General features: G+C 44.3%; 2 protein-coding genes across 3 annotated transcripts; one reads left to right on the top strand and one right to left on the bottom strand.

The window, feature by feature from the left end:
• Window positions 1-648: 648 nt before the first annotated feature.
• On the bottom strand, window positions 649-3,151 carry LOC133899868 (tRNA-uridine aminocarboxypropyltransferase A-like). 2 transcript variants are annotated; one of them, XM_062340894.1, is made up of 2 exons: window positions 2,246-3,151; window positions 649-1,467 (listed from the first exon to the last, which is right to left on the bottom strand). In XM_062340894.1, exon 1 carries the CDS (start codon window positions 3,129-3,131, stop codon window positions 2,340-2,342), a length of 792 nt encoding a protein of 263 aa, XP_062196878.1. In that variant the 5' UTR covers window positions 3,132-3,151; the 3' UTR covers window positions 649-1,467; window positions 2,246-2,339. The 2 variants fall into 2 exon arrangements, with proteins under 2 accessions (XP_062196878.1, XP_062196877.1); XM_062340893.1 differs by having other exon boundaries at window positions 650-1,368.
• A 6,159-nt stretch (window positions 3,152-9,310) lies between these two features.
• Window positions 9,311-11,113, top strand: LOC133900694 (cyanidin 3-O-rutinoside 5-O-glucosyltransferase-like). Its single transcript, XM_062341906.1, has one exon. The coding sequence runs from the start codon at window positions 9,454-9,456 to the stop codon at window positions 10,948-10,950; it is 1,497 nt and encodes a 498-aa protein (XP_062197890.1). The 5' UTR covers window positions 9,311-9,453; the 3' UTR covers window positions 10,951-11,113.
• The last annotated feature ends 6,204 nt before the right edge of the window (window positions 11,114-17,317 follow it).

Raw genomic sequence — 17,317 nt, 5'->3', positions numbered from 1 at the left:
TAATCAGCTTGGCTATATGATGAGTCCAATTGTGATGCTAGCCGGACCTTCCGAATAGAAATCTCTGACCAATTTGTAAAATGTTCAGACAACAGTTTGCCCTGTGAGACTAGATCCCTCCATATCTGAATATGATGCGCAATAGCTCATTTTTAAGTGTATGTCACTCCTTACTGTATGAAATACTAACAGGTCTTTCACCGTGGCCACAATGTTCATGACTTCATGTTATCAATTTATGCGAATCATATATAGCACAAAAATGCAAATGAACATATGAAAAATAGCAAAAAGATTCTTCTTCTGGTAAGAGCCAAAAAATGCAAATAAAGCATGACAGCACATAATAGCACTTCATCTAACAGCGGAAGGATCCAATCCACATTCGCGTAACCTCACTTTTGCCAGCTTTTATCTTTCATTACTCAAATCAAAGCATTTGCTGATAGCACACGTGTCTAACTCTCACGCTTTCCAGACTTCAAGAATGTTCCGGTAGTCTCATTACAAAATCTGCTACAGGAGTTCTCCTCGGCACTATGATCAATCGTAGTTAAGATTTCTTGAGACTGAGTATTAAGGCGAAACCATTTTATATACCAATGAAACAATAGATTGTTAAGTAACCAATTTATCATGAGATGCGAATTCACTAATAAATACATACATGATAAAGAACAATTCATATCCAATTTTGTACATCCTCCCTCCATTGATTTACTAGTGTCACAACACTTCATGAGTACACTTGGTAATAATAGCAATCAGTCTCTTCTCTCAGCTATCTGTTTCATAGCCTTGGTTCTACATAATTCAGTTCCACTGTACCTCATATATGACTAGCTCATCCTCACATTTCTAAGCTTGGAAGAACTTCCATGGATCGCATCAAGAGATATATGAACCAGCTAGGTTGAAATCCGGTTGTATCTGATAACAGGGCATCTATAGCCACGCGCGAGTGCAGCAAAACACTGGGAAGCGGTCAATGAACTCAGAGAAGCAATGAGGCTAGGATAAAGGACAGCACACCAACTCCATGGAGAGGCCTGGTGTGTTCATTCAAGTCTTTCTTTCCCAAAAAAAACTCAGTTCTTCCCAGTAGAACAACAGAAGTTCGACATGGCATTGGAGAACTACTACCCCAGAAGGTTCACTCCTGGGAAGTACCTCCGTGGCGAATACCCTTCCATGGTGGATCCTTAGACACCATACCTTATTGGAAAATAATTTGCATACGACAACTCATGTATAATATCTTCAAGACAGCATCCATCTCTGCATCTCATGTGTCCTCTCATCCCTAAAAGCGAAAAATATTGTTCTGCCCTCTTCTTCCCCAGTTTTCTCCTCTCCCCATCACTAGTGCTGCCCAGTACCGAAGGCCATGAAACGAAAGAAAGAAAAAACCACTTGAGAACAGCGTCATACTTCCATAGACTGAACAAAAGTAGCGTCCTCCATAGACTGAACAAATACACAAGAAAAGTTAATGAGGTCTAATGATTTGTACTGACTCCTTACTTGCTGCAATGGAACACTCAAGCGTATGATAGGGCAAAGCATAGTCGTGAGTCAGGAGGGTCTTAATGCGGAGATGGTTAATCTACTTATTTAGATGCTAAGGTCAACAAGCATGTATTTTCTTAGGTGAAGATGATGCTGTATGCAGTGAACAAACTGAGGAGCCTAGGACACTCTGATTCATGACCAGAATAGAACATTGGTGGAACAGGTAAGGTTCCATTTTTTATATGGTCAAGCTTAGTATTAGCCATTCTGATAGTAAACAGCTCTTTATGGTACTATGATTTGCTATGAGCAAACCCCCAATAGTCCAATACTGATGCTGGCATACAAGGAATTTATCCATCAATATTTGTGAAGTTCACTTGGGAGAAATGAGAATTCAATTCAGTTGGTTTTAATCTTTAGAAGAAAATTATGTTATTCTCTTAACGAGAAAATTTCAACCATATAAGGGTTGACACTTCCAGGTCTAGAGGGACACACAATTAAAACAAGTACAAAAGGATCCTCCTATAATCTATTGCATGTCTTAATGTTTCCTTTATACTACCTCCAAACATATTTGGTTGCGCAAAACAATTTAGCGGCAGAATAATCAAGGAATCCACTCAATTCCCTTTCCTATAACTAGTGCTTACTGAAAGCAAGTAGCATTGTTATACAAACCAAATAACCACCAATAGTAAGTACTATATGCTACCAAAAAAAATTAAACCTTGGATATTGGTGATGTGAAAGTCTCTTGAGGCAACAATTCCCGACAGCAATAATCCAGCAATCAGTAACCATAAATCCCGCGAAAACTTCAGTCAGATCAATCCAGCATTCCTCTTCATGCCCTCCTCCCTCTTGAGTTCCTTCTTCTTCCTCATCTTTATTCTGGGTTTCACCGTACGGTGCTGCAAATGCTCGGTCTGGAAGGCGACCATCGCTCGGAGCACCCCGACCATGACCTCCTCAATCTCCTTGCCCTTCCCCTCTGGCTCTAGCAGCCGCAGCGCCCTCGCAACGGCCTCCATAGTGCTCATGCACCCCTTGTGCGGCTCCTTCCTCACTACGAGCTCCGACTCGAACATGCTGTCCCCGTCCACGCCGCTGTCGACAGGCAGCGCAACGGGGACGGCGAATGACGACAGGAACGGAAGGCTGGCGGAGTGCATCTCCTTGGACTGTTTCCATGTGCCGTCGAGGAGGAGGAGGGTGGGGCTGGCTCGCGCGGAGGGAGGCGTGGATCGGCACCAGGAGGCGAGGTCGGAGGCGGCGGGCGAGGGGTAGAGCAGGAGGACGGGGTTCGGGGAGGGAGGGGGCAGGAGCGGGGTGGAGGAGGGGACGAGGCGGCGGCCGGGGAGGAGGTGGAGGTTGGAGAGGGAGCGCGCGAGGAGGGGGAGGGTGGAGAGCGGGTTGCGGCGGTGGGCGTGCGGGTGGTGGAGGATGACGACGGTGGTGGAGGTGGGGAGCGGGGAGGGAGGCAGGTGCGGGCAGAGGCAGACGCGGGACGGGCGGCCGCAGCCGGTGTGGCAGACGGAGCGGCCGGGAGGAACGGCGGCGGCGGCGTCCTCGTCGTCGGCGTCGGAGGGGACAGGGAGTGGATCGAAGTGCATGTTGTCCACTGTTTTACTGATTAATAATGTATCGTTCACGGCCTGGTCCAAATATCGCTAGTTATGTCGGGCACCGCCCAAATTTTGAAAGTGATTAGGCATGTTTGTTTTTTACTAGTTAAGTTGTAACGGGGTACTAAATATTTTCGCGCTATAACATCTCATATACAAATTAACGAAGACTTCACCGACAATATATATTTATCATGAGTACAAGAATAAATGAAAAGTGAGAGTTCTATAGCTGGTGCAAAACTACTAAATGTTTTGGTTGTGATCTCTTATAAGCAACTATTTCTCGAGAAAATTTATTTAGCTTTGTCTAAGATATAAAAATGACATAGCTACAAAGGACCTTACTAAATAAAGCAATTACCCTCATGTGTACAAAAATGATAGTAGTAGATTGACAGGTACCTTCATATTCCATTCTCAACATATAAGTTCTTAGATGTGTAAGAATAAAGAAATATAAGATGTGCTTATCGATGTCGAAAAATATAAGGTCTTAGATGTGCTAAGAACAAAGATGCACAAGATGTGCTTATTGATGTCGAAGAAGGACATCGAGCTGCACTCTTGAGAGAACAAAGATAAATCCAACCGTTTTCACCTGATATGATCACACCAAACAAACAAATTAGACATCACTATGCATCTATAACTTTCTCTCAAAGATTCAACCACGAGTAGAACATTAACTTGTAACTAATGAATTATTGCCTGGCAGAGAGGAGACAACACATGGATATTTGTCAAACAATTGCAACAGAATTGTAAGCACCTGGAACCAAGCCGTTTCTTTTACCAAAGGAAAGAATTTTTACCTTAAGTATGCAGATGGGATAGAACCACTAACAATAGATCAAAACTCTTGCCAATTCACCTTCAATTATGAGCATATTCAGGTCACTAATCTCTGAAAAAGTAGGGACCCATGCATCAAAGAAAATGTGAAAATATCACTTACAGAGTGACACATAACATGATAGACCTGAATTTCTAACACATGTTGTTTGATTTAGTTATGATGTAACTACAAATTTCCAAAATAATAGTTACACTCCAGGCATAACTTCATTGCAAAGGAAGAAGAATCGTACCGTTGTGTCTGGTTAGCACTAGCTATATGTATAGTGTATCACACTTTTGCTCCATGGTCGATATTTCCACCTATTGACATTCTTATCATAGTGTTGAGTAGACGTAAAAATTTTTGGATGAAATTGAACACTCAAGAGGTACATTTTATGTGCAAATTAGTGCTCTTACAGAGGTAGTAAATTAAGTACCTTCTTCATAGTAGCATTCATGCTTTCTTCTGATTTATACCAGCAACAATGGCAATCAAACACTTATCATTCTGATTAGACTCCTGTTGGGACAAAATAACTCGTAGTGTGATAAATAAATAAGTATTGTTGTGTACTTAGGAAGGTGGGAATAGCTAAAGGTTGTTGAGCTTTGCAATTGGAACCAACGGAAATCTTACCCTGGAACTAAAACACCTAAGAATAAGTTAAATGGCGTGAGTGCGCACCTCTTGTGAGCCATAATGGCAATTCCATGTCTCAGTACGGCTCCACATCTGTACGGGGCAAATAACCGATCATAACAACGGCTATTTCAGAAACCTTAACATTAGCTCTGTCATGGAAACCTTAACATTAGCTCTGTCATGTACCTAATTTTTTTTTACATTGGAGATGCAATCAATATCACAACAATACCGTCGTCATATCAAATGACCGAGATTTTGCTTCCAACTGCAGAAATGCATAATTGGATCAAACATTTCCACACTGGGCAGCCCGTCAAGTTGTGGTATACAATTGATTGAAAAATCAGAAAATTACACATGAAGATCTACTGGTGCCTTGTCTGTTCAACAAAAAAGGCCGTCTAAAAAATCTAAATAGAACGGATAAAGGGGAGGGCACCTTTTGTACCTTGTCATGCTGCAAAGTGGTCGCTAGCGCGAGAAACCTCAGAGGACGAAGTGTGCTGGGCAGCCTGCGTGGGAGACATCGAGGGCTCGAGATGCTCAACGGTGTTGTGGTTGATGGCGGGCTAGCGGGCGGGGGCCATCGTGGCATTGGCGGTCCCGGGCGACATGGGGAAGGTCCAGTGCAGATGGTTGGATCCCGATGACACACGAGTGGCACGGGAAATGCAGCCGAGGTCGACCGATTTGGAGGAGCGACACGAGAACCTTTGATCCACCGATCCACATGAGGCTCTCAGACTGGTGGCGGTAGCGGCGGTGCCTGCAGCTGTCGGAGCCCGCCGAGCCCCCTGAGCTGGAAACCCTAAAAGGAAGAGTGAAAGGTCAGACATTCGCCTCCATCGGGACACGACGGATGCGTGCAAGAGGATAAGGGTAGGGAGAGGAGACTCACTTGGTGCAGTCTGGAGGAGCGCGCGGACCGGCTGAGGGCGTGGGCGAGGGAGGCAAGCATCATGTCATCATCAACAGCGTTAGGAGTGCAGCAGCGGGTGGGGGGGGGGGGGGACGTAGGCAAACCGATGCGTGGGACAACACGGTTGCAGGAGCGGGGCCACGGCCCAGAGCAAGGAGGGGAGGGGGTTCGCAGGTGTTGTAGAGAGAATGCGGTGCACATATTAGAGCGAGGGATTCATGGGTGGGCGCAGGATTCATGTGGATGTATGACTCATTACGTACTTTTTAAGTATGAGAGATTCTAATTATGGTTCTAATCTTAAAAGCGAAAGAAAAAATAAGCAGCCATAATCTAAAAGCTTATTCTCACAACTCATAAGCCAAGTTCTACTACGAAATCTCACAATGCATAATCCGGTGAGAAGAATCTTCTCTACAGAATCTAAATTATAACAATCCATAGCAAAAGAAAATAGAGGCTTAACCCATGTCCCAACTTGGAAATTGAGTTATGTAGATATTTATAGCCATTAGTGTTACGCTAATTTTCTGATGTCTAAATAATTGTTTCTGATTAGGGCTTTTACAGCTTACCCTGATGTTGTTGTATTTGTCGCTAAATTCGATCATCGTTGAACAAAGCAGTCAAGACTGCACGAGATAAAACAATCTCATCGATTTCTCTGCACATGAGGGGATTGCTAATTTGGGCTGCTGCTAACCTTCTGTGAAGGAACCAAAGCAGCAAAACTGCTTCTTTTTGGGCTGGCCAAAGGCTAAAGCCCATCCACGATCTTGTAACTGCGGCCATCAATAGATTGAAACTTAGACTGTTGTGCTTTGTTGAGTCACAAGTAGTATACATGTATACCTATATGGGAGAGCGAGTTGTAGCGGTGGCCGGTAGGTGTGCGGGTGGTGGAGGATGACGATGATGCTGGAGGTGGGGAGCGGGGAGGGAGACATTGCGAGCAGAGGCATACACGGGACGGGCGGCTGTAGCCGGTGTGGCAGACGGAACAGCCGGGAGGAATCGTGGCGGCGACGTCCTCATCATCGGCGTCGGAGGGGACACGAAATGGATTGAAGTGCATCTTGTCTATTGTTCACGGCCTGGTCCATTAGGCCCACCTAAATATCACTACTTATGTTGGGCTCGACCCAATTTCTGAAACTGCTTAACCCATGTTCCAACTTGGAACCAGAGTTCTGTAGATATTTATAGGGTTCTGCCGGATGAAAAAAAGTTCTACTCCCTCCATTTCTTTTTACGGGCCTACTTTTTACGGATCTACTTGCCATATTAGAATTTGAAATGGTCTTTAAAAGTATACTTTGATCATTAATTTCTCTCATAATATACTATTAATTACTACAAAATCAAAATCATGTTTAAAGATGAATGATGAGTCTATTGTTATAACTTCTATACATTAAATATGCATATAATTTGACTAATTATTAGTCAAAATTATGAAGTTTGACTTTTGTAATACGCATTATAAAAGAAACAAAGGGAGTTATATTAGAGAGAACCATAAATTAGTGAAAGAGTGGATAGTAGCAGCCAATTATTATGGATGTGCTAAAATTGATTTGAATAGAATGTTTGTAGTTTTATGTTGAAAGTGACTCAAATACTAGATAAACATCTTAAATACCAATTCATGGTCCCTTATCCTTCTAATTAGAACTAGCGGGGTGGCCTGCGCAATTATGTGGCTAGTATCATGTAACTATGCATGTTTTGCTATATCATTATAGTTTTAATACAAATTTTTGCTTTAACTTACCATCGGTGGGATGGTGCCATTATTATACTTGCTCCTTGATAGACATAATTCAAACCTAGGCCTACCATAACAACTTTATCTGTCCGGCACTATCGTCATCTCTTTATTCTATTTCATGTCGCATACATTTATCTCATTATTCTTTGCTATTGCAATCAAATAACTTTTGTTTGGGTTGAGAGATAACGCTCCATCATTTACGCGGTCTGCAGACTGTGCCTTTCCCTGCCACTTTCCTAACTCCATGACCTTGAGCTACACGACTTAAGCCTAGTGCAGCGTAGCTTGTACCCTCATGAACCATTTTCCTCCAGTGTCCTTCTTTGTAGATCAATAGATTGTCGATATTCCTTGTCGTTGTTAGAGGTTGCAGTTCTACAATCAACAACCTATGGGCTACCTCTGGCTCTACTGCTTGGCTAACACCACGACTTCAAGCTACAGGGTCCAAGTTCGGTGCAGATGTGCATGCATCCTCTCCTACTAATGATGTCGGTGGTTGTACGAGTCAATGGGCTTCTCTTTTCCATTGCTTCCACCTCATTCATTCGCCATTAGATATTCAATCCGAGCTCATCTCCCACTTCAACATCACTACGCTTTGTGACATCCTTAGTGTTAATGTCCTCTTGCCTGACACTTCACCCACCCCCTTCTCCTACTGCAGAGCGGGCAACGACATTTGCCAATTGAACCGCTTGCCTATCTACATCGTCCAGGAGGGAGAGAGAATAGGTTAAATTTATTTTCTGTGAAGCAAACACTTGTTTTTCTATGATCTGAATAGACCAATCATCCTCTTGTATTAGACTGAATAGATTGGTCATCCTCTTGTATCGGGTCTTATCACCTTTTTTCTTTTGTTTACACCTCTCGTATTGAACTATGTTTCTTTTTTTTCTTTTGCATTTTGCATCAAAATACCATTTGAATGGTAACTTTGATCTCTTAAATGCATGAAACAAACTTATGCATTAATTAAATTTTATTGTCTTTTTTGCCGGCACTTGGTTTTATTTTTTTTAATAATGGCATATGTGGGTAACTTAGAAGCAGATATATATGTATTCTGAGTTAATTTTTTGTAATGGAAGTCGTGGTGGGTAATTTATAAGTAAGTATACGGACATTTAACTTTCTTTTTTCTGATTAATATGGTAATTTTTAGGCATTCGAAGTGAAGGAGGGGCTTATTTTGTTGGCTAATTACTAATATATTGTTTTTTTATTAACGTGATAATTTTTAGACCTGAGAACGAAGATGAGGCTTCTATGATTGGACAATTACTAATATAATAGATTCATAAATTAAAAAGGGACAATTCAATTTTCTTTTAAAAATCTATATATTTTCTGGTACATGGATAACCAAAGGTGTTGTAGACGGGCTAGCGGCAAGATCATAGTTGGCAGCCATCAGCTGGATGAGGAGAAGAGTGCAGAGGGAAAGAGGCAGGTGCCTGGTGAGTTTCTTTTATGCTAAAAATTAAAAGGAAAATGTTTTTGCGTCCAAAAAAATAAAAAGGAAAATGTGGTTGACTCAGTGACTGTGAGACGTTCCAATGTATAAACATTTGCATGTTACAATTGTAGCATCACATATGATTTAACAAAAGAATATGATTAACCTGATATAATCGAACATCATCTGCCTAGTTGCATTCAATATATAGCATAAACCAAGTATCACCCTTGGCACCACGCTTTTGTTGGAACATGATGTCCGTTCCTGTCATTCTTAGATATGACATCATGAAATCCAAGGGGCGCCGGCCGGTTATCATATCATAGACGATATTGACAAAACCATTAACATTTTTAGGTCACTTCTTGTGACTGCTTTTTCAAGCTGTCTTTTACTTGCAAGCAAAGAAGTGTACAATATAAATATTATCGCCACGAATACAACAATGTTTGCTTAGGTATGCACGTCCCTATCGAATTGGAATTTCAGCACACTTTTGGATGGTATTGCGTCGATACCAAACTTTTACATAAAGTGATGCTACACATATTAATAACCTTGGTATATCGTCATATGCATTAGCCAGCACAAAACACAAGATAGCAAAAACAGAAACAACACCTAGCTAGCTACCGAGTGCACCAACGAGGAGCTAGTGAAGTGATGGCCCTTGCAAAAGATGAAGATCACAACAACGGCGAGAAGGGTCCTTGTAGCCACTTCCTCGTGGTGGCCTACGGCATCCAAGGCCACCTCAACCCAGCGCGTACTCTGGCCCGTCGCCTCGCTAGTATTGGTGGCTGCACCGTCACTCTATCGCTTCCAATCTCCGGTCACCGTCGCATGTTCCCCTCCAACGAGAACTCTCATGAGGAGGTCAGCGACGGCGCCATCTCCTACATCCCTTTCTCTGATGGCAAAGATGATGGAAGTTGGCCCAAGGACGTAGAAGACCGCACGCAACGCCGCGAAGCAAACTTCAAAAGCCTCTCAGCTGTGGTCAAGAGCCTCGCAGCTAGTGGCCAGCCGGTCACCTGCATGGTGTGCACCCTTAGCATGCCGGTAGTGGTTCAAGTAGCTCGTGAGCACAGGCTTCGGCTCGCCGTCTATTGGATCCAACCGGCAACCGCTCTTGCCACCTACTACCACTATTTCCACGGTCATGAGGAGCTCATCACCCAACATGCCACCACTCCGACATATGAGGTAACCCTTCCAGGCCTACACCCTCTTAGAATCCGTGACATGCCGACCTTTTTCACTGAAAAGACGCACAACGAGGTGTCTAAGATGATCCTCCAAGCGTTGCATGAATTGTTCGAACAAATGGATCAAGAGAAGCCAATGGTTCTGGTGAACACATTTGACGCATTGGAAGATGCAGAACTAAAAGCAATCCAGCCATACGTGGATGTATTTGTTGTAGGGCCCGCAATTCCTCCTCTTACTGCACTACAACGCCGAAACGCGAGTGAAGCACAGATCCATCTCTTTAAGCAAGATGAGAAGAACTACATGGAGTGGCTCAACGCACAACAGGAGAAGTCAGTGGTATACTTGTCATTCGGTAGCTTAATCACATATACTAAGCGACAAGTGGAAGAGATCTTGCATGGCTTACAGAGTTGCCGGCAGCCGTACTTGTGGGTGGTGCGCGGAGAGGGGCGTGCGGAGGAGGCGGATTTCCATCTGGGGGAGGCAAATCGGGGCAAGGGGATGGTGGTGGAGTGGTGTGACCAGCTACAGGTCTTATCGCATCGATCAGTAAGGTGCTTCGTCACGCACTGTGGGTGGAACTCAACGTTAGAGGCCATAGCGTCTGGTGTGCCAATGGTAGCTGTGCCATGTTGGTCAGACCAGCCGATGAATGCACATCTGGTTGAACAGGAATGGGGTGTGGGTGTTAGGGCAGAACGTGATGCAGAGGGGGTCCTAACAAGAGAGGAACTTGTGAGCTGTCTAGAGTTCTTAATGGGTGACAGTGAGAAGGCGGCGCAAATAAGGGCAAATGCGAATAATCTGAAGGAGAGAGCGCAAGAGGCAGTAGCTCCTGATGGGCCAATGGAAAGAAACCTTCGAAGATTTATAAAGAGAATGCAAGATCTAGGCAGCATGCATCAGGAAAACGAATCTGTCAACATCTTCAACTTGATACAATAAGATATAGCATAGTCTTGGCAACGAGTATTTCTCCAGGAAATCAAGAGTTTTTTTTTTTGTTTTCAGCATATGGATATGACCTGATGTACTTCTGCGCTTTTACGAAAACCAATGTTCGGTTTGATTTATGTTCAAAATGTTTTTTTATTTTGATACTTTTCTACATACCACATTTATGAATTGAGCTATTTTGTATACATTCGGTCGAATAGTTTTCATGCTACTGCAGAACTCACTGCTACAGAACTCATAATAATATTCGGTTCCAAATTTAATATTTTTTGACCGATTTTTTTTTCTATCGATGAACCCTCAAGGCTCCTGTGGGTTTTTTTTTTTTACTTGTGATGACTCTTATGGTTTTTGTAGGAGTCAAACTCATAAATACAACAATTTATGTATCCTTACATTTTGTGGGAGTCGAACTTACAACCTCACCTCTCGTGCGAAACTTTCTTACTATCTCACCTCACAATCTTATTTGATGGTTATTGAGTAATTTATTCTTTTGATCTTTCCTGTTTAAATTTTTGGATAATTATTTGAGCATATAGATGGATTTAGATCAAAAAGTTATCAACTACAAAGTTGTACATCTCGTCAAGAGCTATAATTTTCATATAAAGTGTGTCTTCATTTTGACTCCGTATGAAAAAAAATGTGTCTTCAATCCGTGCACTTTTCAGTAAAATAATCATAACTTTTACATACAGAATTCGATTTCGACGTTTGACCTCTACTTTCAAAGCTAACGAGAAAATGCATCTAAAAACATATAGTGTTTACACATGTACCTTTCTTGACAAAAAAAAGGCTCAGAAGACCCTCGATATGACCTCTAAAGTTTTTTTTTTGAAAACTGATCTTCTCTAATTTGCCTAAATTTTTTAGACATAATGCTATATCTAAAATTCAGTGTTGCACAAACGTTTCATCAATCCGAGTTACCAAACTCACGATAAAAATCTTTAAAGCTGTAGTTTTGAACTTTGTAGTCTTGTGTGTGGCTTTTTTTGAATTTTTTTCACTGACATGTGAAAACCACATAGCATAGGGCGAAAAATAACTGAAATTTTAATGAAATTTCACGAATTTCAGTCTTTTCTCCGATGAACGAAAAAATTGTAAAACGAAATTGAAATCTTGGCACCATATCTTTCATAGCATTTACCTTCTTCCTTGTCTTAATTGCTGTATCACCATCTCCCATCACTAATCCAACACTCTTTGTGCCAACTCCACCGCGACTAGAACTCCCTCGGCATTGTGGTTTGCCCTGGTGCCAACTCCCCATTCCTCCTCTACAAGGTATGCATTATCTGTTGGCTGGTCTGACCAATTTGGAACAACAACCATAGGCGCTCCAGGAGCCAATGCTTCTAATGTCGATAACACCTCTAGTTCTCCTCCTCTCTTCTTCACACCTATCCTTACACCACCCGGAAGTACGGCCGTCTGTCCGCACTCCTGCCTTCCAGCCCTATACCAATCTGACAGTGTAAAATATGCTAAACTATTGATTAGTTTGTGCAGACAATTAACAGGAATGGCTAAGGTCTTTTTGGACAAACTAATTTTGGAGTCTCGAGAGAGAACATCATGCTCCGGCGCTGCAACCGTCCCCATGTCCGAGATAGATCCGGATGATGTGCGTACGTGCACCACGGTCTGCACGTACTCGTCGGCGCGCTGTCGCAGGCATCCAGGCGGCCCGGGCGAGAGGCAGTCTGACCCGTCCAGGATGCCGACCTCCAGCACCCCGGTCAGCTGCTGCAGTTGCTTCGTCGTCGATCAAGCCGCCGCACCGCACTCTCGTCGAGCCCGTTCGTGGCACCTGCACCCGCGCGGGGTCGATGCGGAATATGGTGGTCGCTGTCTGAAACTCCAGTGTTCGTCCAGATTTTTATCTTTTTAGTTCTCACTCCACAGGTTGTGTTTGAGTGTGAAACTTTGTACAATATTTCTCCATTGCAACCCCGGGAAGCTCACCTCCTACACAGGGTCGGAGGCGTGCGCCGCGATGAGCTCGCTGTAGCCGTGGAAATAGTGGTAGTAAGCGCGCGGGAAGCACGGTGGCTGGCTGGGTCCAGTACACGGCCAGTGGGATGCCGTGTTCCCGAGCAACGCCGGCCGAGCACCGAGGGCATCGCCATGGTGGAGACGATGCACGTGACGGGCCACCCCTGGGCAGCGGGGCGGGAGTCGGGAGACGATGGCCGAGAGCCTCTGAAGCATTGTGTTGAGGCCGCGTGCCCTGTCCGCGGCGTCCCTGGGCTTGGTGCATCGGAGAAGGGCACGTAGGAGATGGCCTCGTCGGAGGTCTCGCCCTGTCTGCGGAGGCAACCGAGGGGAACATGCGGCGCTGAGCGGCAGCAGGAACGGAGACAGTGGCGAGGATTGAGCTGTCGATGCGAGCGAGGCGGCGGGCGAGGACTGGAGAAGATCACAAGGTGGCCTGTTTGCAGTGTGTTTTAGAGATGATTCCAGCAAAGATTGTGTTGGTTTGGGTTGCCTAATGTCAATGCCTTGTGTGTTATATATATACACAGTGAAGTTAGCCAAAGTGCTATATATAGTAACTCCTAAACAATTAATCTATATATATCTATAACAATAACTGGTATTCAAAACCACCACAATAATTATAAAATAAGAAAAATCTGAGAAAAATACTAGAAATTCTCTCATTAATTGAGAAAGAAAGAGAATATCTGCGTAGTTTATTTTTGCGAGGTCCAGCTCCCCCATGGTCTCCTTTCCCGACGACCTCGCGGCGAGGCCACTGGAGGAGGTTGTTGCTATCTCTGCAGCTGGCAGCGTCGCTAGATGGCAGGAGCACCTGCTCAGCCATGCGGCGGTGTGCTGGTTGTCGGGAAGTAGGCCTAGAACGGAGGTTTACCACCTCTCTGATGTGTTTTCGGTGGAATTCGGCATCCGGGTTCATTAGTGCCAGGCGGTCAAGCACCACTCTAAGGATTTCCTTGTTATTTTCAGCAACCAGCAAATATGGGACGAGATTGTTAGGAGGCACAGTGTGCTCCACCTTGGGAGAGATTTCAGGTTTGTTGCTTTGAATGAACGAAGGTATGCAGACTCAACGAGCTTCAACTTCCATGTCCGCATTAGGATTGAGGGCCTGCCGGCCCATGCTTTATTTGAGGACATTGCTGCAAAGGTCATGGGAAAGTGTTGTGCCATTCACTACGTGGAGGAGCACTCAAGGCGGAAAGAAAGAATAAGTACTTATGATCTTTGGGCCTGGTGCAGCAATCCTAACCTAATCCCAAAGATAGTGTGGCTCACTATCACAGAGGCCGGCGAGAGCTACCTTCCACCTCCATTCCCTTGCCAATGGTAGAGATACATCATGATGAGCCGATTGGTCCCAAGTGGGGTCAGACATACATGTGCTTCCTCCATGTGGAGGTCATCCATGACCTTGCTTTTCTCTCAGAAAACCCACCACAGGAGCGGAACAGAAGATGGGAGCGCATTATTGATTGGGAGTACGATGTCCCCGATGGAGACGTTGAGGCCAATCATGCCCCACCGACCTGCCACTACCGCTAGGGTCAAAGAAGCCACCACGATAGAGAGGATGATGGTGAGGAAGGGAGTGGGCGGTGTGGTTTCCTGCGCCACCGTAGCCGCTCGCTTTGGGCCCAGCTGTCCCAGCCCTACAGCGACGCGAGGAGTTTTGTCTGTGGTTCTGATGACCATGGTGGCTACGAGTGCAGGCGCTCCGGGAGCGTGCTTCAACGTCATGCGTCCAAGATCCAAAAGAAGGGGTGGCATCTCTCCGTCACGTTTGCCTCCCTAGTCGCCACCATATGCTCGTCGCTGCAAGGGAACAGAGGTGACCATATAATCAGTTTGTATACAAGAGGGGAGGGGCTATTGCAGCTTCAGGCCATGGGCAATCATGCCCGCATTCCAAATCATGACCCAATGTTTGATGAAATTGATGCCAACCATGTCTTTGCAGGATGGAGGGGTCCAGCACCAAGCCTCGATAGCCCCCCCGGTGCCTTCTCCAATGTACAATCCATACCAGGAAGCGATCACGTCTGTGCAGGAGGAGGGCAGTTATGCAACCATGGATCCAACTGAGGAAGAACCGAGGGAGAGAATCAATGAGGTATAGAATGTAGTCTCATTCATGCAGCAGGTTACTAGACCCCTTGATGATCCCCTCATTGCACAACCACCGCATTCCCTAAAGCCACCTATGGCCATGAAAAAGCGAGCAAATGAAGAAAAGTCCACACCATCTGGAAGTACTGAATGTCTCAAATCAAGATACACACAGAGCAAATATACCACGCAGCTTGCCACTGAAGTGCTAGCAAAGAAATTAGGTCTTTTTACTCTTTTATCACCTAATGTTGACAAAATAGAATCGATGAACACTTACTTGTAGAAATTTGACAAACCGTTGGAGCAGCCGACCATGATGGCCATTGTGGATCTAGTTGACAAAGGGTGCCAATAGTAGAGGAAGAAGGGCAAGAGGGTGGTTCCTGTGGAGGCGCTAGCTCCACAGCAAGCTTGAAGAAGAGCATGGTTGGTCATCTAGAAGTTGTCAGCAAGTTTAGTCATGTCATCTAGTTCTGCTAGTTTGTGTCAGCATTGAGTTTGTATCACTTGGTACACTGTGAGAAGTCCCATGCGTCTACCTATGGTTTGGAGTCCTAGTTGTGTTTGTCCTGCTTCACAAGGCAATGCTAAGGTCAGGTTCAAAGTTGTACCAAGGGTACATGACATTGGGCCGACAAGCAAGTCTGCTGCCAGGCTAAGACCGCTAGTGCAGATCCAAAGATGGAAGCAAAACCATGATGCTGGCCATCAAATTGTTTTCAAGACCATGAAGCACATGTACCCTCGTGTGATCAACAAGAGTCGTTGTGTTATTGTAAGTGATTTGAAATCTGTTGGTGCCAATATCGCAAGCAAACTGTAACTTGATTTGCTGGAACCTACAGGGGTTGAATGTGTCGGCAAAATGTGCAAATGTCAGGCTGGTAACAAAAACAGCAAGGGCAACAATTACATGCCTCCAGGAGACAAAGATTTCCTCATGGTCGTAGCAGTTGGTGATCGAAATGTTGGGGGCCTGTTTTGTGCAACACTATATAGTGCTTCCTGCTCATGGAGCCTCCAGCAGGATCCTCCTTACTTGCTCAGACTCATATTTCTTGCTGTCAAACAGCAGAATTATGCAGCATAGTCTTAGCATAGACTCATGATAATACGTCTTGGTCCATAACGGTTGTCTATAGACCGTAAGAAGACGTCGAGAAGGTTGTATTTCTTCACGAAATCCAGGAACTCAAACAACACATGAAATTGCAGTAGCTATTGTGTGGGGATTTCAATCTAATTTACAAAGAAGAAGATAAAAATAATCGAAGACTTAATAGACAGATGATGTCGCGCTTCAAGGACCTGATTGATAGCTTAAATTTACATGATCTCAAGCTTACAGGCGGAAGGTTCACATGGTCAAACCAGCAAGAAAACCCAACATTAACTCGTATTGACATGTGTCTACACACTTCAGATTGGGAGTTTTTGTTCCCAAATGCGCATTTGCAGGCATTGTCGTCAAATGGGTCCGATCATTGCCAGCTATTTTTGACTGGGAACCTACTCATGAGCAACTACGGTGCATTTCGCTTTGAATTGTACTGGGTTAGGATGCCAGGCTTCATGGAAATAGTGCAAAAAAACTGGGATCAACCAGTCCAAATCGAAGAAGCATTGCTGCGCCACATGTCAAGCTTATGTGTCTACAGAAAGACCTAAGAGCATGGAAGCGGAGAACGATAGGTGACATAAGACTACGCTTTGCAATAGCACAAGAGATTATCTTTAGGTTGGACCAAGCAGAAGAAAGGGGAGTTTAGAAAATTCCTTAAAGGGAAGGTGGTGGGCCTTGTGGCTATCAAAAATTCAAGGCTTAGATAGCATGTGAGGCTGATATGGGTTAGGAAATCCGATGGAAATTAAAAAAAAATCCAGTTGAAGGCAAATGTGAGAAGAAGGAAAAACAATATTCAAAGCTTACAAATGGAACAAGGTGTCATGGTCTTAGCTAAGGCAAAGGTGCGAGAACTTTACAAGTATTTCGAGGAACATATCAGCACGACAAAACAACGGGAGCCACTGTTAAACTGTGATGCCATCAACTACCAAGAGATGGAGCTAGATGAGCTAGAAGAACCATTTGAGGAGGAAGAAGCCCTTGCAATAATAAAGTCAATGCCACCGGAGAAATCACCGTGCCCTGATGGTATATTGCCCTATTCTACACAAAATGTTGGTCTATAATAAAAAATGACTTGGTGGCATGAAAGCATTTTTCAAT

Source organism: Phragmites australis, chromosome 19 (assembly GCF_958298935.1).
Source record: "Phragmites australis chromosome 19, lpPhrAust1.1, whole genome shotgun sequence".
Lineage (NCBI taxonomy): Eukaryota > Viridiplantae > Streptophyta > Magnoliopsida > Poales > Poaceae > Phragmites > Phragmites australis.
Note: the sequence above shows the minus strand (reverse complement) of the source record. Positions and strands in the feature narration are given on the sequence as shown.